This window comes from Ceratosolen solmsi, unplaced genomic scaffold (genome assembly GCF_000503995.2).
Source record: "Ceratosolen solmsi marchali unplaced genomic scaffold, CerSol_1.0 scaffold41, whole genome shotgun sequence".
Lineage (NCBI taxonomy): Eukaryota > Metazoa > Arthropoda > Insecta > Hymenoptera > Agaonidae > Ceratosolen > Ceratosolen solmsi.
In genome coordinates, this window is record NW_011948424.1 from 410035 (window position 1) to 432240 (window position 22206).

A 22206-nucleotide genomic window follows, 5' to 3' on the forward strand; every position below is an offset into this window, starting at 1 on the left:
TGGAGAGAGAGAGAGAGAGAGAGGGAGAGAGAGAGAGAGAGAGAGAGAGAGAGAGAGAAGGAGTGGAGTCATCATCATGATCATCCCCGACTACACTACCAATGACACGACCAACAAACATCCGTGTATTCGCAGACACGTGTGCGTTTCGTGCCGTGTGTGTCGCGTTGGAGAACAGGAGGGGGATGGATGGTTAAGGGGGAGATGGGGAGGTGGGAGGTGGAGAGAAAGAAGAAGCGCCTACATTCGCTCGTCTCACTCACTCATCTCGTTGTCTAGCCTCTCTTTCTAGCCGTGTGTTTGTCCGTGGGGTGCGCGGCTTAACCAGAGGGCCTATATATGATCAGAACGACACCTCCACCATCAGTCAACTGTCTGGCTTATCCACAGAACGCTAGACCCCATCGTCGCACAGTGTCGTTCTCAGCCCGAAAGCCCTCGGGGATCGGTTGGGTGAGTGTGAGGATACACTTATCGTGCTCCAACATGGCGACATCGGAGCTTTTGCGATCACCGTTAACCAGAAGATGTCACGCGGTTCCGTCAAGTGCGCCTCTCAACGCCCTCCACTCTCTTACATTGACATCTCCTCCCATCCGCCTTTATTCGTTCCCTCCCTCTTTCCGTTCCTTTTATCCATTATTCTTTTACTTTTTCTATCGTATCGCTCGGCTTTCGATCATTAATGTTTTACGATGGCCCGTGCGTCCCATCGTTCTCTCGAGTGCTTCAATTTGTTATTATCTGCATTTCCGAATTTTCATAAGAAGCGAATTTTTTGTGCAAGCATTCTCCGCGTTCGTACTTAAACGTAATTATTACCTGACAGTAAATAAATTTGCAAGAGTACCTTTATAATTTTTCGCTCGCAAGCGCTCAACGCCAAGGATAAGTATAATTTATTTTTCACTATAATATTGCCCTAATCGAGTGCCGCACATTAAAAGACCCTAATAAACGGATATTAATTTTTTTCGAAATTCCATTGCGATTATTCGCCAATACGCTATCGTTTCATCAATTCGAGAGATTTCAGTAAATATCAGGATGTCACTGTCATTATCGTAGCCTCGTTTCAATCGTGGCAATCGTTTCCCAATTTCATTGTACTTACATGAGCAGAAAAATGAGATTGAAAGCTTATCAGTGACATGATCGGATACTTACGATAATAAAACTCTGTGCTCGGTTGAACGTTGATGCGCGTAAAGAGGAAGCGCGGCTGGCTTTGATAGGGATCGGACGATCGTTGAACGCACCGCGTGACGCTCGGCGCAACGTCAAAGAGAAACGAGAATTGAAAATCTCCCCGCAATATTAAAGGACGGCCTGTCATTGTTATCGTGTTGCGGATTACAGCTTTTCTCTCGCGGCAGGAAGAGATAGCGCGATGGGCGGAGAGAGGGGCGACGTGGGAGAAGCTCCGACTGTCAATGCCGTGATCCTACGGACATCCGATCGATCATAACCGCGCGATTATAATAAACTAAAACAAAGGTTTTCTTCTTCTTCTATTGCAGACCTAAGCTTTGAGGAAAGTGTCGGCGACAATAAACATGAGGTTAAGTTTGTTGTTGATGACAGGTAAGTTAACTGCAATATTTTTATTAAGCGTAACGATATTTTGAGACGAACGTCTCTTCGATTGCTGCTATCGTGGGTTAACGAAGGCAAAATAATCGATATCTTTTCACTTCATTGGCACGGTTGAGATTTTTTTCTTCTTCTTCTTTTAATTATTAAATTTTGAAGCTCATATATAATTATTCAATTATTCTTACGATTAATCGCGTAATTACGTATTCTCTACCGTTTTGACTTATAAAACGAGAGTAAATGTAAATGCCTTATAAAAAGAAAAAAGTGGTAAAGTAATCAAGGCTTTTTCTCTCAAATAATTATTTACGACAATGAAACTCCATTGTCTATTATTAATCTGGACGATAATTCATATAATAGAATTTTTCAATTATAACACATTCTTGTAAAAATACAGAAAAATGCTTGATAAATATTATTGTCATACATGTGGTCATTATCTTAATACCAAAGACTTTCGACTTATCGAGTAAAGTTGATTGTCTTTTTTTTTTTTTTTTTTTTTTTTTTTTTTTTTTTTTTTTTTTTTTTTTATATATATATATAATTCTTATCGTATAGAATTATTGATGATTGCTTTTTTACTTTGATTAAGGAAACTTGGCAAGATACTGAATTTTCTAGAATGAAAAACGAAATAAACACAATAAAGGAATATAATTTAAATAATAATAGCTTTTTACATTGAAACCTCGAAATAAAAATTAAAATAGAAACGAGCATTTTCTACAAGTTTTTATCAATGTAAATAGCCGCACGACTCGCGCTAATGTAAAATTTATCTCAACGTTTGATTAAACGATAGTTGTGTCCAGTTTTACAATCGTAAGCAGACGCGTCTAAGTCTAAGGAGTAGCGGATGATCCGACATTTTTTCGCCTCGCCTTTTAAATGGTTAAATTTTTTTTTTTACTTCTCTCTTTATTTACCTGAGCCGCTAAGCCTACAGCCTTCGACTCGGTACGTGCACTCTCCGGTCAGATAAGGATGGAAAGCTCTTTTAACGGGTACCGTACTCATTGAGAAATAATTGCGCACATCGATATATTGTTCTTTACAAAGCAAATAGGAATTTGAAGGGAAGGCAATTTTGATCGTGAAAATTTTAATTCTCTATCAATTGGAAGCTCAATTATAATTTAGAGCGGTAAAGTTAGAAGAGGAAAATCAGAACTTGGATCGAGTGGATTTTCGAAGGTTAGTTAATTTAAACACATAATGAATCTTCAAGAAGTGAAGGTCCCGGTGTATTACAACATTGAATTAATATACGATGTTTCGCTGCGCTTAATTAAACTGGATTTTTCAGATGAATGTTACTCAATAATCTACAATTATTAATTATTGCTTTATATAAGCAAAGTCCTTTCTTCTCTTCTCTCTCGTTTATATTTTCTATATAGTTTAGCGCACTAAGTATTACAAAAGCTTAATCAATGATATTGTAATTTATATTAGAACAATATTATACTCGTGTCCTTAAATAGCTTAATTTTTAATTTCAAATTTATTTTTCCACAGCATATAAAAGCTAAGATGTTAAATACAATTTATCGTTATAGATAATGAAGGTATAGTTGCATAAAAATTGAAATAAATGATTTTTTTTTACTTTTTCTAATATATGATTAAAAGTAATATTTGACAAATTATTAGAAATTTTGAAATAATTACGTATATGCTGATTGAAGGACCGACTGAAAGGAAAAGATTGCATTCTTGGATTCATTTCTACGCAGATACTCCAAAGACATAATATTTAACATTAAATAATAAAAAAAACAATTAAAATTTAAATTGTGAGTATAGTTATGAAAAGATAGCTGTAGATTTATTTTCTTTAACTACGCAGCGCTAAATAATTGTGGATATTAATATATTTTTACGTATATTATGTATAGTAAAGTTCTTACGGCATACTATAATATAGAATTTAAATAGACTTTCGTTTTATAAATTAGAAATCGCAAACAATGTAATTATATAATAAAATTTTGTATAATAATTTGCGTATCGTAAATTAAAAAATTCATAAAAAATGAAAATTGCTGTTGGCTACTTTTTTTTTTTTTTTTTTTTTTTCTAATGCAAATAATTATTGTAAAAAGTTGTATTAATTAATTAATTGAAATGTCATATGTTTCGATGAAACAGAAAAGATGGAACGACCATCCCTTTATTCATTATATCTAGAAATTATAATATTTAAGAAAGCTGAATATCATATAAAATGACTCGGTTTTATATAATTAGAAAATTGAAATTTATAAACTCGACGAATTTATAAAATATAAAATAATATATGATTTCCTAGTCGAATTTTACGATGATCTAAAGTACATGCATATGTCATTTGTCATTACATAGTAATAAAATATTTAATTTAACGATAATGAAGAAATAAATAAAAAGTTTGATTGAAATGACATGTAAGAGATCCTCGTAAACCTATGGAGAGGTCAATACGCAATTTAAGGAGCATACAAATACATATAAAATTTCATTAAAATACATTTAAATTTAATGTTCTATAAAAATTGTAGGATAAATACGTGGTAGCTGATATTTATCATATGAAATAAGTCGCATAAGAAAAAAAGTACAATCATCCGTTTCTCAAGTGTAGCGTACAATTGAGAAAAATTTCTCCACCTCCGCGGTGCGCTGATCAAAACACTCGCCCTTCTCCGCGTATTTCTAAAATGAATATATATCAAGGTTCAAAGAATTTTGAGGATTTTAGTATCAACCTCGATCTAAATCATACAAAGCCATCTGCGCGTTCTGCGAAATCGTTCATTTAAAAAAAAAAGAAAAAAAAAAACAGTCCTGAATCTTCCAAAACAATGAACAGATCCTATAACTAGATCCTCGTGCTGTAAGCACTCGCGTATTCATTAATCGCGTGAAAAAAAGCGTGTCAGTGCGAAAAGTGGTGGAAATAAAGGAAAAGAAGAAGAAGAAGAAGAAGAAGACAAAAAAAAAACCAACAGACGCACACACTGTATAAGTTGTACAAGGTAGAGCGGTAGACGATTGCGTAATAGTGCACGCGAGGATGTACAAGACCGAAATTTTCGTGGACCCCCCGAGTGGTACGTGATTAGCACGGCAACTTTTCGTAACTTCCTCCCTAATTAAAATAAATAGAAGATAAGTTCCACGCACAGTCACTTCGTTGGGTATTGTTTGGGAAGGTTTTTCGCCCAGATAGGCCCCCCCTATCACCCTCGTGCACTCCACATCCCCGCCCCGCTACCCGCCAAAACCCCGCGCGACTCCGCGCGATTGCTGCCCAGCGTATTTCTCAGTCTTGCGCTTATTCTGCTCTCCTCTCCACGGAGTCTTTCGACTTTAAGAGGATGATCGCGCGACTGGAAATAAAGGTCAAGTGTATGCAGGCGTATTTGTGCGCGCCCGCACTGCGATCTCTGACGCAATTATTTCAGAAGCTCTGTCCCGTTTACTAATTTACGGGTCCGCTGCGTAGATTTAAGCAGCCGATTGTCCGTGATTTTTCTGCGCCGATATTCGTCGTCGTTGGGTAACTATTTCGAGAACTAATTATTCCGTTAATGTTGAATTGGGCCACTTTTCTCCATGGTATGATTATTATGTTGTTGTTGTTGTTTTTTTTTTTTTTTTTTGCATCGAATGCATCGAATTGGTTAAGGAAACTCTCGGGTATTATGGCTTTCGCGTGAGCAATAGTCTCTATACAAATGGAATGCGAAACGAGAGAATTTCGAAGAAACTTATAATGATATAAGTATTTACATGCCCGTGTGAAATAGTTAATTTATATATAATTTACGCGATGGGGATAGAAAATTTGCGGAGAAATACTATAATTCAAAGGATTGTAAAATGCTGGCGGTTTATGTAACGAATTGCGCAATGTAATATGCAAAATTGACTTTAATAAGTTTCTATCGAGATTTTTATTCTTATCAATGTAAATTGTAGATACTTTTCGAGCAACATTTTAGACAATTTTATTATCAAATATTTTTCAGCTTTAATACGTGAATTTTATTTTCGGCATCCCACATGAAATAGTAAAATTTTTACATTTTGCAAAATAAAGTGTCTAGCTACTTATTACAATAGCTTATCGTTTAGAATTTAATTAATAAATAATTAAAGGCGAAATTTGATTCATACAGCAAGTGCAATAAATAATTCTGTATTCTGTATTCGATAATAATAATCAAATACTATTGGGTAAATAATTATTTTCAGAGTGCAAATTTTTATAGGACGAGTATATTATAAAATTCATTGTTTTGACAATTCTTCCAATATTTTATTACGCATATATATATATATATTCATAGTCATAATATCGCTATACATCTGTTTAATAGAACAATATCGTTATAATATTGTTTGTTGCAGAGTCATTGCATTAGATTAAATAACAATTTACCCAATGTATTGCGAAGCAGCTGAAAAATCTCCTCGATCAAATATTATCATACAAACAATATAATTATAATTATATGGAGCAAGTTATTACAGTAGGATAATTTAACATTCTAGACGCTGTAGAGTTAGAATGCCTCGTCTATGTGTTTGAAATTCTCGAAATAAACGACCAATTGATTTTCTACGGAATATTTGCGTTAATATTAGAATATAAAAAATTCTTTTTCACGCGTCACTCGGCTTTAAACTATTCTTTCTATTCTCGATGAACAATCGTGCAATTTGAGCGAACACGAAGGCGATCGTACATGAAACGAAGAAGGGAATAGAAAACAAAATTAATCACTCATCTGATGTACGCACGCGCAATACAGAATATTATGCCGCGCGATAAATATACGAGAAAAACGCAGGACGCGCACACGCGTGTGAAATTCTCGCGCCTCGACGGCGGGAGAGTAAAATAATTTAAAAAATCTCTGACATAACTTCCCGGCTGCTAATTAATTAATTGGGGGGGGGGGGGGCGAGCATTGCAGCCGCACATTCGTGTTCTCACATACGAGGAGCATCAGCTAAGAACTTAAATCTGAATTTTTTTTAGACGTCGCGCACCGGGGCCACTTGCATTAGCTCACTTACCAATCTTACGAATCATTGTATTTGTTTCTCGCTCTTGCGCAAGTTGCCGAGCATGCAGAGATCGTGTGCGTGCACGTGCCAACTTTTATCTCTCTCTCGTCTCGTCTCGTCTCTCGTCTCTCGTCTCGTCTCTCTCTCTCTCTCTCTCTCTCTCTTCATCTGTTTTTTCTTTTGTTTCAGCTGTGCTGGCTATCTCCCGCACAACATTGGTAAGTTTACTTTTTTCTTATGAATCTCTATCCAGATCGTCAAGTCTTACGCTGTGCTATTCTGCTGCAATTTACTCCTTAAGTCTTTTGCATCCGAATGTTATGGGACTTTAAAGGTCAGCCAGGCATTGTACTTAGCTTTTACTCACAATTTCAGCTTTTAACGATATTTTCGGTTTAATCGTGACAAGATAAGCATTATGATATAATTATATACGATTCTCCTTTTGTCTGCTTTTCGTTCAAGAAAATTTACGACAAAATACCATTTTTCATTCAGCAAGATTGTTAATTTCTTAAAGTCTGCGAACATTATAAAGCATTATTCGTAAATCTAGAAAGGCATACGATATATAATTTGAAAGAATTATCGGAAAGGTCTGGAGTTTTCACTTATGCATTATGTGTAATGCAATTGCAAAGCCACGATGATAACTATTCGCAGCCTATATTAATTATAATAATAATAATAATAATAATAATAATAATAATAAATACTTTTTTTACAAAGATATTCGGTAAGTTTTATTTTAAAATGTATTAATTCTAGATATTGATTATTGTATGATGTTGTAGGTAAACTATTTAACACCAATTCACGTATATACCGTATAAACCTTCCGAATATATTCGAAATGTTTTTTGGAATTCAGGATATTAGTACAACGATCAAGCGCACTTTATAAGAACGTTCGTATTCACAAAGGGTATCCTATGATTCGTCTTCCTGAAAGATATCGATAACATTAGTAGCAAACGTTGCGTAACCTCGAATACGTTGGATGATGCGCATCTTATTACGAATCCTGCGATCGCTTCGCGAATGTTCCTGTAGAGCATGATGCAATCTCTTTTAAACGGTCACCAGAATATACTGAATAAAGCATCGCACACCTCTTACACTCTCTTTCTTTTCTACTTTCTCGCTCGTGCTTACTTTGACCTCGGAGAAAAGCAATTCACGTACTTTGCATAAGCACTCTGTGCTGTGAATTAAATGTCATCTGCATGCAATATCATGAATATAGAAATAACTTATTTTTTCATTTTTCATAATATAATGTATCCTATCAACAAAACAAAGAACGCTAATATAGACAATAAATATTATTCATTTTATTCATATTATTCCTTATTTTAATGCTCATATTATCGTCGGCTTTATGCAACATTAACAGAAGTTTTCACTTACTAAATTCGAATGTTATTATTATTATTATTATTATTATTATTATTACATTATGGGTATATTACATTGTTGCATGCTCATTAATTATTCACTATTAGTCATAACCCCGAAATTGATAAAATATTAAAGGGATGCTAATGAAATCTAATGCACACGATATAAATATCCATTGTTAGCAAATTGTAGATTATTGAACTTGTTAAAATTAGTACGGATTTATGATAAATGCAACGAGATTGCTTATTTGTTGCGAAACCCGACAACGACATTTAAGAATTACTTAATAATTAAAAAATTTATTCATCAGGCTGAAGAGGGCTACAACTATCCCCGACCAGATAATCCTCTAAATTCGGACAGACCAGGCTCAGGTGGAATTACCTCGAGACCCGTAGGTCCAAGTGGTTTTACTAAAAAACCTTCGAACGACTATCCTTCCGAGACCCCATCACCAATATCCGGAGTTAAATCTACCGGAGGTTACCCATCGGAAGGTCCAGGTAGCTTCCCTAGTGGACCGTCATCTAACAGAGGAAATGGATATCCTTCTAGACCTGTAAATGGTCAAAGACCGCCGAGTAGCGATGGCTATCCATCGAATAATCAACCATCGATTCGAAATGGATATCCTTCGGAAATCACGAATGGACAAAGGCCGTCGAGTGAAAGCGGATATCCTTCTGGTGGCCCGAGAGGGCAAAGACCTTCGGGTAATAATATTTTTCCATCTGGTGATGATGAAAAATCTCCAAGCGAACATGGCTATCCCTCCGGCAATAATAAAGTTTCTGGAAGGCCTAGTGGCAATGAGCGAAGACCTTCGACGAATTTACCGTCCGGAAAGCCTAGTCCTGGTGAAAAGACGCTCACTCCATCTCACGAAGGTTATCCTAGTGGTAGACCAGAAAATCCACTCGAACTTCCGGCACCCAATTATTCTCAACGACCCGGAAGTCGCCCGGGTGGCAATTTTCGTCCCACTTCGGAAATAGGCGGATCGAATTTGCAACCCGACCGACAGTTTTCCAACGAAGGGTATCCAAGTAATAAGCAGGGTTCAGGACATAGTCCTGGAGGTTACACGACTGGAGGTCGTAAACCTGGAAACGAATTAGAGGGACCAAACAGCGGTGGATACCCAGGTAAACAAATTTCTCATTTACGATAGATTGAATTTTATTGAAAAATGTGTTACCTATACTATCTTTTTAAATAATAATATATAGTAATAATAAATAGTAAGTTGAATTGCCACATTAATGTGCGTGATAAGAATAACATTGAAAATAATAACAGCTTCCTTTATTCTTCCTTATAGTATTCTTTTCAAAATTACTCCATTACGTTTACAATTAGAATTATTTTCATCATATTATGGCACATACAATTGTTTTTTTTTTTTTTTTTTTATCTAAAATAATGATAAGAAATATTTTACAAATATCTTTAATACTTTTCCAAATATTCTCGACAACTAATTGTTTAATAGTTATATATATTTAAAAAAAAAAGGATATTCTTAATGCATATTCAAGGTTATAATTTAGTTAATAAATTGACAGTTATATTTGCAGTTATAGTTTCATGATCATTATATATTGCATAATTCATAGTAGTCTTTCAAAAATTATGTAATTACATCATATTTTTTGTTTAATGAAACATAAAGTTTCGTTAACAACCAATCATTTTAATACAACTTTCAATATAAATTTAGTAGATTTTTAACAATCGTATCAGTGGAGCAAACTATTACTAATCGAATTTTTGTAAGTTGGAAAATTTTTATAGATGAAAACTATCTGCAAATAATCTATAATTAATTATCTATGTCATCTATATTGTTATCATCAATACCGTTATCCTTTGATAAGTTTACCATTATTATTATGGCCCCAACAAAAGTACTATGAATTAAGCTCTTTGGTAAAATGCCGAATTCAGACTTGGATATATTTTATATTTATTAGTGCCACCATTTTTTTTTTTTTTTTTTTTTTTTTTTTTTTTTTTTTTTTTTTTTTTTTTTTTTTTTTAATACTAATATTTCGATGACTATTGCCTTTTACTGAGATATGCATAATCTTGCGAGCATAGTTACAATTGTTTGAAAAGTACATAATAAGCTCGCGTAAGGCTGCTGAGGCAATATTTTTTTCTTTCAATTGTTTCCCATTACGTTACCGATCTTTCATTACTGTTGTTTCGAAGAAATAAATTCCTAACTACTTTTGCTGAAAATTTTGCTAAATCTGAATGTTATTATATTGTTCTTGTTCAAAATAGTAATAAATATTTTCGATACGAGAATGAGTTCCTTTATAGCCATTGTATCCTTTATGGTAGGATTTTATATAAAAGTCTGCCTTTGCAATGAATTTTATGATCTTACTACGCGACTTTTATCCGAATCAACATCTTAATTAACAATCTTAAAATTCAATATGATATTTTCAAAATGTTACTTTCATAAAAAGCTATAAACAGAATTAAAATTGTACTTCTAATTTCTCGAAAGTACAGCAAATACTTTCTTGCGGAGTAAAATTACTTGAAAAAAATCATATCAAATAAATATTATTAAGGAGGACGACCAAGCGATGATTTTCCTAGTAGTGGCAAAACCCCAGGAGCCCAACAACGACCTCCTAGCCCAAATCCAAGTGGAGGATCGAGTGGGAGATATCCCAATCCTAATCAAATTCCTGGTACTGAACAAGGTCCTCAGAGACCATCAATTGGATCTTCAGTAGGATCAAGCGGCGGTCAATTTCCAGGAGGCTACACCAGTGAACGTATGATCAATCAATTTTAATCAACCCTAATTACATCTAATAAAGAAGCACAATAACATGGACAATTCACAAACAAAGATTACTCATCGTCATTAGGTACAGGATCTCCAGCCAGAGATAAAATAAGACCACCAAACGGACTTTATCCTCCTCCTGAAATTGGATCGAAACCTGCTGCCCCTGGCTTACCTAAACCATCAATTCCTGCCACATCACGCTTCCCAAGTGAAAGCAAAAGACCATCTCCAAATAATTATCCAGGTAATCAGTTAAATATGTACAATATTAATAAGATTTCATAATGATTAACCATTGATTATTATAGTTGCCATGAATTAAGTAAATAATTTATGAATACATATTATTATATTCATATTAATGTTTCAAAATCAATTTATAAATATATATATATATATAATGATATAATAGAAATAATATTTTATTGATAAAAATACTATATTATTTACGGTGTTACATTATATTACTTCATTATGTTCATGTGAATTTAAGGATTTTAATAATTAAAAAGAATATTAAATTTACAATGCCGCAGACGAAGAATATCCTGGTCCAGCTCCACCTCAAGAAACAGAGGGTCCTTTTACCGGATATCCAAGTAATTTCTAAGACTTTATTAGTTTTTCTTTGTAGATTTTAACAATTTTATAAAAAAGATATAATGTATTTTTATTTTATCCGTAGGCTCAGGCCCTCAAGGACCTTCGCAAAGACCTAACGGTGGACAAAGTCCATCTTCAAGATATCCTTCAAGTGGACAGAGACCGTCCAGTGGTTATCCAAGTAACGGCCGGGGGCCATCTATTGGATATCCAAGTTCTCATGGCCAAAGTCCATCCAACGAATATAGTAATCAAGGACCAGTTGGGGGATTACCTAGTAGTGGACATAGTCGACCGGAAGGATATCCAAGTGGTAGACCCAGCATTGGCTTTCCCAGTGACGGACAGACTCCATCAGGAGGATATTCGAGTAAACCGCAAAGACCAACAGGAGGATTCCCCGGTGGAATAGAAACACCATCAGAAGGTTATCCGAATGGATCACAAAGACCATCAGGAGGATATCCAGGTGGACCTCAAAAACCATCAGGCGGATACCCGGGTGGAGCACAAACGCCAGCAGGAGGTTACCCGAGTGGGCCTCAAAGACCTTCGGAAGGATATCCGAGTGGACTACAAAGGCCATCAGGCGGATATCCCAGTGAACCGCAAGGGCCATCAGAAGGACAACCAGGTGGAGCACAAACACCATCGGAAGGATACCCAAGTGGACCCCAAAGACCATCAGTAGGATATCCTGGTGCGCAACAGAGACCACCAGGAAGACAACCAGGTGGAGCACAGACACCATCAGGAGGTTATCCTAGTGGACCGCAGGGACCATCAAACGGATATCCTAGTGGACAACAAGAACCATCAGGAGGACAACCAAGTGGACAACAGGGACCATCAGGCGGATATCCTAGTGGACCGCAGGGACCATCAGGCGGTTACCCAAGTGGTGGACAAACACCAGTAGGAGGATATCCGAGTGGGCCTCAAAGGCCGTCAGGAGGACAACCAGGTGGAGCACAAACGCCATCGGAAGGATACCCAAGTGGATCACAAGGACCATCAGGAGGATATCCCAGTGGGCAACAAGGACCATCAGGAGGATATCCCAGTGGGCAACAAGGACCATCAGGAGGATATCCCAGTGAGCAACAAAGACCATCAGGAGGATATCCAAGTGGGGCTCAAAAACCATCAGTCGGATACCCAAGTGGTGGAGCACAGACACCAACAGGAGGATATCCCAGTGGGCAACAAAGACCATCAGGAGGATATCCAAGTGGAGCTCAAAAACCATCAGTCGGATACCCAAGTGGTGGAGCACAGACACCAACAGGAGGATATCCCAGTGGTCCTCAAAGACCAGCTGGAGGATATCCCAGTGGTTCCCAAAGACCATCAAGCGGATACCCAAGTGGTGGACAAATACCAGTAGGAGGATACCCGAGTGGGCCTCAAAGGCCGTCAGGAGGACAACCAGGTGGAGCACAAACGCCATCGGAAGGATACCCAAGTGGACCCCAAAGACCATCAGGAGGATATCCTAGTGGACAACAAGGACCATCAGGAGGACAACCAGGTGGACAACAGGGACCATCAAGAGGTATCCCAAATGAAGGACAAGGACCATCAAGAGGTATACCAAGTGAAGGACAAGGATCGTCAGGAGGATTCCCAAGTGGAGTACAGACTCCATCTGATAAATATCCGAATAGAGGGCAGAGCTCGTCGGATGGTTTTCCTAGTGGTGGGCAGGAAACTTCTGCAGGAGATAGTAATGGCTCTTCTTTCGACAGTGACTTTTCGGCTATACCAGGAGAACCAGGACAGGATTACCCAATTTATTCAGAAATTCCAGAAACAAGTTTCAGCTGCGATGCGCAACAATTTCCAGGTTATTACGCTGACATCGAAACACAGTGCCAAGCTTTCCATATTTGCATAAATAATCAAACATTTGATTTCTTATGCCCAAATGGCACGATTTTTAATCAACAATATTTTGTTTGTGTTTGGTGGAATCAGTTTGATTGCAGTTCAGCCGCGGATTATTATTTCCTTAATGAAAACATTTATGATTATACGATAATGGGAAATCCACAGCAACCCATACCATTCCCTGAAGGTGTATCACAAACGTCACAGGGACCACGTGGTCAGAAAATTCCATTAGCGCCGCTTGGTCCTCAAACGCCGCAACAAGGATCTCAAGGAACTGGAAGGCCATTGGAACCTCAAAGTCCTGGAGCATTCACTGGATCGGTACAACCTATCGGACAAACGAGATTCCCCGCAGGCTCTGAAGTATCCAACCTTCCTAATTCTCAGTCGCCTGATTCCAATGGATATTCATTTGGTAAGTCGCCATCACAACCAGGAGGATATCCCGACAATAATAATAATCAATATGGAGCGCCAAAAGATCAAGTACGTCCAAGTTCAGTAGGATTAGGTTTAGATAACGATAGGACATACAAAGCGGATCAAGAATCACAGAGTCCCGGTCAATATCCGAGCGCGCATCAACCATCGTTTCCAAGTGAAAGACCTCAAGGTCCATTACAGCAACCAGGTAGTGGTAGCCAAGGTTATCCAAGTGACAAACCAAGAGGTCCAAGCTTCCCTCCCGAATCTACGTTCCCGAGCAGTTTTCCTGGCAGGAGACCGGAAACAGCTCAAAATCCCGCAAAACCCGATCGTGAATATCTGCCGCCGCGTACAGGTTAATCGAAATTATTTTTGAAATAGCTATTGCTCCAAACCAGCTCAATGCTGTTTTCAGTGCAAAAATATAACTGTAAATACAAGCATTCTCTTACCTATTAATTTAAGTGACATAAGATTCACATGTTATGCATCTACATTTATAAGAATACAAAAAAAAGGCAAATTATTGTACATTAATGCTTCTGTCGAGCAATGGGTTTATAATATGAGATTATTAAACATTGAGAAACGTGTTATTCCTTGGATTTCGAGAAAACAAAAAACAAAAAAAAAAAAAACAACCAAAAAAAACAAAACAAATTCAGAACCGTTAGTGACTGTAATTATTTGAAATGATTGGTAAATGTCGTAAATTATATCTTCGGCCTCGAGTGTAAAAAATTACCAAGTACCAAGTTACGAAATTGCTTAAGGAACGTTAAAGGATCGTTTGTTTGACTTATAAAAATAAATATTGAATTTTCTATTCTCTAGATTGCCTATGAGTATTACTAATGCATATTTATTTATTCTGTTCTAATAAAAATGAAGTTACCAAGCAAAAGTTACCGTCAAGATTATAATTTATTAGTGCAATGCAATATCCCTACGATGTCGGACTATACTTTTTGAAAGAATTGTATATAATGTAGTAATTTTGATATTAGCAATACGTCGAAAACGAATGTGCTTTCGCTCATTCTTCTTTTTTTTTTTTTTTTTTATCCAAGACTCCTGTATTGAAAATTCGCCACTTTATAATATTACTTTGATAATTCTGCGTAATGTGTAATTTTTTATAACAATGGTTTTTGACTCCTAAGAAGGATGCCATTATGTATATTTTATACGCGAAATAAAGAAAGAAAAAAAAACCTCTACAAGTCATGTGCCATTCGATTCTGTAGCCCGAATTACTTCAACCTAAACACACACGTCCTATTACACTCCTTCTCAATCATTATTGTAAGAATAAACGTGTAGGATAAATTTTAATGATAATGAATATATCCATCTTTGTGCATTGACAAACGAGTAATATTTGAAATGACCTTAGAACGCCATTATTTGTACAGTATATAGTATAAAAACTCTTTGTATCCAATAAACATAAATTGAAAACAAAAAACTCACCAATTGTTGGATTATTTAAAAAGAAAAACAACAACAACAACAACAACAACAACAACAACAGCAACAAAAACGACAAAAGAACTCGCGAAACATTCAAATTTATTCCAAAGCATAAGTAATATCGCTGAATTTTCGAAATTGGATGGGATTGCCAATAATATGAAATTATAAATCCTTTTACGGATGAAACAATGTCACCATTATAGGTGCGATGAATGCATTCTTAAAAAGAAAGCCGCAAGCATACACAATACACGGGATAGGCTAGAACATGCGCGTGGCAAGCAGAAAGAAGAGTCTCCGATTTAGTAATTATTCTTTTGCGATAGGAAAATAAATACGCAACAGTAAATGTCCTGCACAAATCCCTGGGCATTTTAAGAGAAGCATTCTTCTCGCTGATCGTAAGCTGATTTGCGCTAGAAGCCAGGTAATACTTAAATAAGAAATTCTTAAGTCATATATATATATATATATATATATATATATATATATATATATATATATGCATACATAGAGGAATATAAGCAAGCGAGTAAACAATGAAATAAACTCTTGTCAGAATTCTCAGATATAAGGGTAGATTAAGTTAATATTTCAAATTCAGCATGGAGGTGTTAGTGCCTAATATATGAGTCTCGCTATTACCGTAAGGTTTAGTGTTTAACAATCAAGAGTACGTAATTGCATAATTTGCTCGATGTTTGCAATTTATCTAGACAAATGCATAGGCACGTAAATAAATACATTTATTACATATATATATAGATATATATATTTCAAATGTAAGAAATATTATCTTTGTACGTTGTTGAATATTTATACGCGAGAATGTTTATTGTATTTATTAGACAGATTTATAAAATATACGAGTGCGTGGAGTAATTGCTTTTTAATAAGACGATTGAAATTTTCTATCGAATTAGGATTACATTAAAAGGAGTATATTATTACGATGTATATTTCTCTAAATCTAAAGAATCGGCCATTATGGAGAAAAATATTTTTAAAAAATTATAAAATTCTATAGACTTTCCCAGAGCGAGCAAAGCCTTATTTGTAAATTAAAAATAACATAGCCATTTAAGCCAGGATCTCCAGGATATTGGGATTCAGGATTAATCTATAACTATCATCGCTATGGCAATCAATCGTATTTCATACAAAATTCTCGCGACGTCTCCATAAGAATGACAAAAATAACAAGACATTCTTTCAACGGCCAAAATAATATGACGAAATAGGCAGGAGCAGGTCGAGTAGCGTCGATTTTACACGAAAGGTCGAATAAATAAAGAATCATGAAAGCTAGTAACAATAATTTCTGGTAAGAATAGTGGAAAAGTAGGTCGCACCGAAGCATGCAAGGACCATGAAAGCGTCGGTCGACATCTACCACAAGAGGGAGAGCATCTACCGCAATAAAGCCACATCTCGCCAAGTGATATTGCGCAAGAGGCACTCGTTTCCGTGCTCACCCGCCAACATAAGAAATCCGAATTGTCGCTAATCTTGGTCCGCCAGTCGCTCCTTTCCCGTTGTGTATGTACCGACTGCGCATCCTCGTCCATCCACTCCCACCTCCCACCTCGCCAACTCAACGCCTCTCGATAATTCGCCCAGCGACTAATTCCACCGGGGCCCCACGACTTTACACGTGGAAATCGATATAATTATCTTATGCTTAATATGTACGCTCGTCATCATCGGGAGGACTCCGCAATGCACTCGCATCAGCACGGGAGTATGAAGGAGATATAGGATCGAAAGAGAGGCGAGTATTATAATGTCATCATAGGTGCGCAGGCGCGTTACGGAATGAGCTGGGGAATTACCTAAATAAGTTGCTTTGTGCGCGCACCGCGCGTGTCTGTGAGATCTCACTCGCTGTTCCATTGTCGCTTCAATGGTCTTTTGGATATTCGCTCGCTTGGGAGATCATTTATGATTAATTAAGTTAAGGGTAGCCAGAGCATAATACGACTGAACTTTTGAGTTTGCATTAAGCTTTAAATAGGCATGCCTATAATGGCTAATTAAATGGCTGCGAGATGTGTGCGAAATTGTGAAGGGAATCGTCGACTTTTTCTTTCGTATCACACTAGCCGTTTGGGCAATGATTTACGAAAATTGTCCTACAATACTCCGAGGATGTTGAAAACGGAACGACGGTGCTTTACTTTCATGGCATTAGATCGCGATAATTGTAGATAAAACTCTACTTTCCATTCCCATACATATTAATTTGAATTTTCGAACAAATTCTTGATATTATGATAATGTTAATTAATTTCAGTAATTAATTTAGTGTGCGCACTGCTAATAATCTCGAATGTCATTCGCTATTCCGTTAAAATATTTCCGTTTAATCGCTCATTCGTACGTTTAAATTTATTCTGTCTTCTTTTTCATCGTCACTATTCTCATTTCCAATTCATTGTTATATAGTTTACATTGGCAAGTGCACTTCGCGCGTTTTAGCACAAAATTTACTATAAAAATATTTGCATAAAAAAATGATTGTAAAAAGTAATTATTATAGATCATCGCTATTGATATGTTTCTATATCAATAAAACCTTATTATTACTGTGCCACTAATTAAATAAATAATTTATAATACAGGCCATTTACTATGTGATACGCACATATTTTATGAACTATCGTTAGAAGATTTTCATGGAATTTAATTTATTTTTTTTCTTTCCATTTTTTTTTTATTTTTTTTTTTTTTTATTTTTTTGTTGTATCAATCGTAGTAATGTTCAATTTAATACTTTTATGCGAATTGATTGTAACAAACAAATAGCATTTAATTATTTATTCGATATGCATTATTACGTTATGTTTATTGTAGTGGTATATAATAACTTTAAATACTTTAAAGTTTAGATTTAAAAAATATATAATTGCATAAGATTTATTTATTAGCTTATTTTGTATTATTTATTTTATAGCTTATTTTAATTTGTATTATTTTTGCAATTCAATGCGAATCGAAAATGTAGTGCCTGCAATTTTTTTCTTCTTCTAGTCTTTAAAGACATAAACGAATGAACAAAAAGCAAATCATTTACATAATTATAATACAACTTTATATGCTCTTTGCATTTCCAAGCTTATCAGCTGACAGTCTATAATTGCTTATTTTATTTCATTTATTAATTGTTTTTTTTTTTTTTTTTTATAATAATACACATAGACGATTAATACAACAAGTAATATAAAAATTAATCATCGTTAAATTCAATTTAAAAACAAAAAAAAGATCGTTGAAAGTATAAGATTATAAGAAATTTAGAAAAAATTTGCTCGTCAATTTTATTACCTTTATACATTTTGTTCTTACAATCTTAAAAATTTTAATATTATTAAAGAAGTATGAGTCTTTAATTATTTTAAAAGAAAATGCTTTTACATTCAGTGTAAAATAATTAATTTAATTTAACGGATGCCAAGGATTTCGTAAGTTTGTTTTAGAATCGATACATAAATCTTAATTAGAAAATGTTCCAATAGAATTATATAATTATTTATCAGGACTTGAAAATATCAAAAATTCAAGCCAACTGATAATAAAAGAACATTTCGCAATTATGAAAATATTATTTAATTGTAAGTAAGTAAATTATAAATGAGCTAAAGGAGCTCGCTCTTCTTATAATTTATGCAATAATTTATGAATAAACTTGATTCTATTATTACAGAAGAATGTCGATAATATAATCAAATACATTCGAAGAAATGAATTGCACTGTATTGAGCAATATTTAATTTTATTATAATACACATAATTACAAATCGAATGGTTGACATCGTTTGGTATTGTTAGTTATTATAATTTATACAAATACGTTGAGATATGGATTTTGGTTTAAATATAAGAATAAATTATAATCACTTCAAAGTGTAACGTTATAACTGTCTATTTACGAGTAGAGTTTATTGTCGCCACTTTTATGTTATTAAACAAATTTTATTTATCGAAATTATATTTAGTGATAGATTCATGTCGAGAAATCGTAGATATTATTCCTTTTTTTTTTTTTTTTATTCAATCGACTCTCCAGCACTAACAAAAACTTTTTCATCCAAATTATAATCTAGTGTATCTAAGTACTTTATCAACTACCATTATAGGAATAGGTCAATTTTTTTTTTTTTTTTTTTTTTTTTACAGCTTTCATAATACATAAAACAATCAATCGTCATGAGAGAAAAATGTCCACAAGTTCCATATAGATGCACTTTTCTTGTACAATAACCACTTAGCGCGTACGTATCAATTCATCCGTTCTAGATTTATAATTTCTGCTACATATTGAATACAAACACGTTGCCAATATGGCCAAATACTACGAAAACATCTATCATAATAATAAGTAATGAAAGGAAAAGTTTATCTGAAAAGTAGTTTAACACAATGTAAGACCGCTAAAGCGGTCAAGTATATAGACAAACCACAACCTCCTCACTCGCATTCACTCTGAAGTGTTTCGAATCTCATGGGAATTTTGTAGTACATCTATCTGCCTCTCTTTAAGACCTCGGCGAAAGGGAATCGTCGTCGATTTATATTGCTCACTGACCGTTCTCACACAATGATCTAACTTATCCGAATGGCGCATGCGTCCTTTCTTCGCTGTCCTCTCAAATCTATTATTATGTTCTTCCTTACTGACAAGGTACACTCGCGTTCTTACATCTCAATTTATATTATCCAAGTTTCCATTTCATCTAACGTACGAAGAATAAATATTTCTTAACTACTACATCAGATATTACACAATTGCTTATAATAATTTATTATCACAATCAAAATATTATCGATAATAAATATTTTATAAATATATAGTTTGTAATATAATTTTTATTAATAAATATGTTGAGCTTTTTTCTGTTAAATGTTAATTATAATTGTACATTATATCGAAGGCGAAAGAAAAAAAAAAGAAAAATGTATAACTTCAAATTGAAACAGTACATTGTAGGTGTTTATTCGGACGTAGAAAACCGCTTGCTACGGGTGCTTTCAACGATTGATAGTTCTTTATTGTGATATTATTACGTCATATTATAGATAAATTTATTTAACTCTGTTTACCACAAGCATATAAATTATAATAAAAGAAATAGACTCGAGAATTTTAGAGTAGTAAATTTTTTAAATTATTTGTAGATACAACGGTGCTTCTTAAAAGAATTAAGGAAGTTATATTTCTCTCATTCACTTACATATATATATATATATATATATATATATATATATATATATATATATATATATTATCTCTAAGATAAATCGAAGCATGAATTTCAGAAAATATTTATTCATATAAATATCTATTATCTACAACATCGAATATGAAAAACAATTTTCAATTCTCATAATTGATATCGTTAAACGTCCCGTAAATCTCTGGGCACCTTCAATAGAAAGGAAAAATTTTTTTCAATTTTTCCAATTGACTTTAAGCCTTATATAATAAACATTTTAAAGATTGAATTAAAAAATTAAAAGCATATAATACACACACTAATATGTATATTTGAAAGATGAGTAGAAATAAATGTATTATGAATTATAATTTGGACAATTTTATTTCGAATGGTCGAAGAATGATTTGAATCAACAATTGCAAAACGATATCAGGCTTAATGGAAATACAAATATTAAAATATTTCGTGATAAAGAATTAAACATAAAAAATTCGACAAACTATTCAACTCTTCGTTATTTTTTAAGTAATATTAGTGGTAAGAGAAAATAAATATTAGTAAATATTTGATGACACATGATTCAATATTTTCTTACCTAACTCAATACGTTTATCAAAAATAAAATAGATTTATTTGTCTATCTTTACAAAATTGAATGGCTAAAAGATACTGAAATGGAAGAAAATTCTTGAACGAAACGTCATAAATACAAGTGGGTAAAATTTATTCAAAGAAATCCAATTAATAAGTGTTTTTCGTCTTATCATATTTTTATATTATCGTAAAATTCTCGTTTTACGTTGATCTAACGCGTCGATAAAATTACTTGCTTATGTGCTCATCAAAAGATGATTTATGAAAATCGTGTTGAGATCAAATAACACAAGTATAATTTCATAAATGAGTTAAAGTTGTGTGCCCAAGCGAATACACTTAAACAGTAGAATCATCGATTATTCGCTTTACCGATGAACTCGTAAAACCTGCAAATAAAGATAAGTTGATTGTCTCCATTTTTAATATTTACGTATTGTTTTAAAATCGTTTATTTTTAATTATGAATATATTTGCGTATTGTAACATATTCGATATTTATAATTATCAACATTATAATAAGCAGCAATGATAAACTCTTTTATTAGTAATAAGTGAAAGGCCATATAAATGGAAGATCCTTGTTTAATACTATTAAAGTTACCAATAAGTATTTTGAACTTTCTCTAATTAATCATATTATATAATTTACATGTAATAATTAAATTATAATATTTTTTAATAATTAAATGATTTTTTTAGTATTATTTTTTTTTTTTATATAATTTTTTTTATCGCCAACAAGGTTATTAAATTCATAAATTGAGACTGTTACCTCATTAGTGGTATTTACTTCATGTGTGTGCGTGCGTGCGTGCGTACGTGCGTGCGTGCGTGTGTGTGTAGGGACTTGTAGAATGAAAATTATTCTTCCCGGTAATGATTTTGTCTGAAGAAAATGGTTTTACAAAAATTGAAGCGATATTAATTCTTATTGTTAATTTTATGTTATGCACGTGTACACAATGATACAAATTTAGAAAAGAATTTAATTGTTTATTTAATTGTTATTACATTGAAACGATTACAAAAATTCATCAAAAAATGTTCATTAATTAATTGCAAATAGTCCATGAACAGAGAACTTAGTTACCTAAATGATAAACAGAAATACGACTT

At 34.0% G+C, this 22206-nt stretch overlaps 1 protein-coding gene and 1 long non-coding RNA gene across 2 annotated transcripts; both read left to right on the forward strand.

Moving 5' to 3' along the window:
* The first annotated feature begins 375 nt into the window (after positions 1–375).
* Positions 376–6879, forward strand: LOC105362454 (uncharacterized). Its single transcript, XR_912882.1, has 3 exons — positions 376–453; positions 1521–1584; positions 6850–6879. It is a non-coding gene; the product is annotated as an uncharacterized LOC105362454 (long non-coding RNA).
* A 96-nt stretch (positions 6880–6975) lies between these two features.
* LOC105362682 (collagen alpha-1(III) chain-like) lies at positions 6976–14308 on the forward strand. The gene is made up of 6 exons (XM_011500166.1): positions 6976–7008; positions 8375–9209; positions 10653–10862; positions 10959–11123; positions 11416–11478; positions 11565–14308. Exons 1-6 carry the CDS (start codon positions 6976–6978, stop codon positions 14159–14161), a joined length of 3903 nt encoding a protein of 1300 aa, XP_011498468.1. The 3' UTR covers positions 14162–14308.
* Positions 14309–22206: the final 7898 nt, after the last annotated feature.

What these genes read in the sequence shown, in the direction of transcription:
- LOC105362682 (XM_011500166.1), top strand. Translation starts at nt 6,976, where the DNA reads ATGTTATGGGACTTTAAAGGTCAGCCAGGCATT. An exon ending in TTAAAGGTCAGCCAGGCATT is followed by an intron (nt 7,009 to 8,374) that starts GTACTTAGCTTT and finishes TTTATTCATCAG; the next exon opens with GCTGAAGAGGGCTACAACTA. An exon ending in TCCTTTTACCGGATATCCAA is followed by an intron (nt 11,479 to 11,564) that starts GTAATTTCTAAG and finishes TTTTATCCGTAG; the next exon opens with GCTCAGGCCCTCAAGGACCT.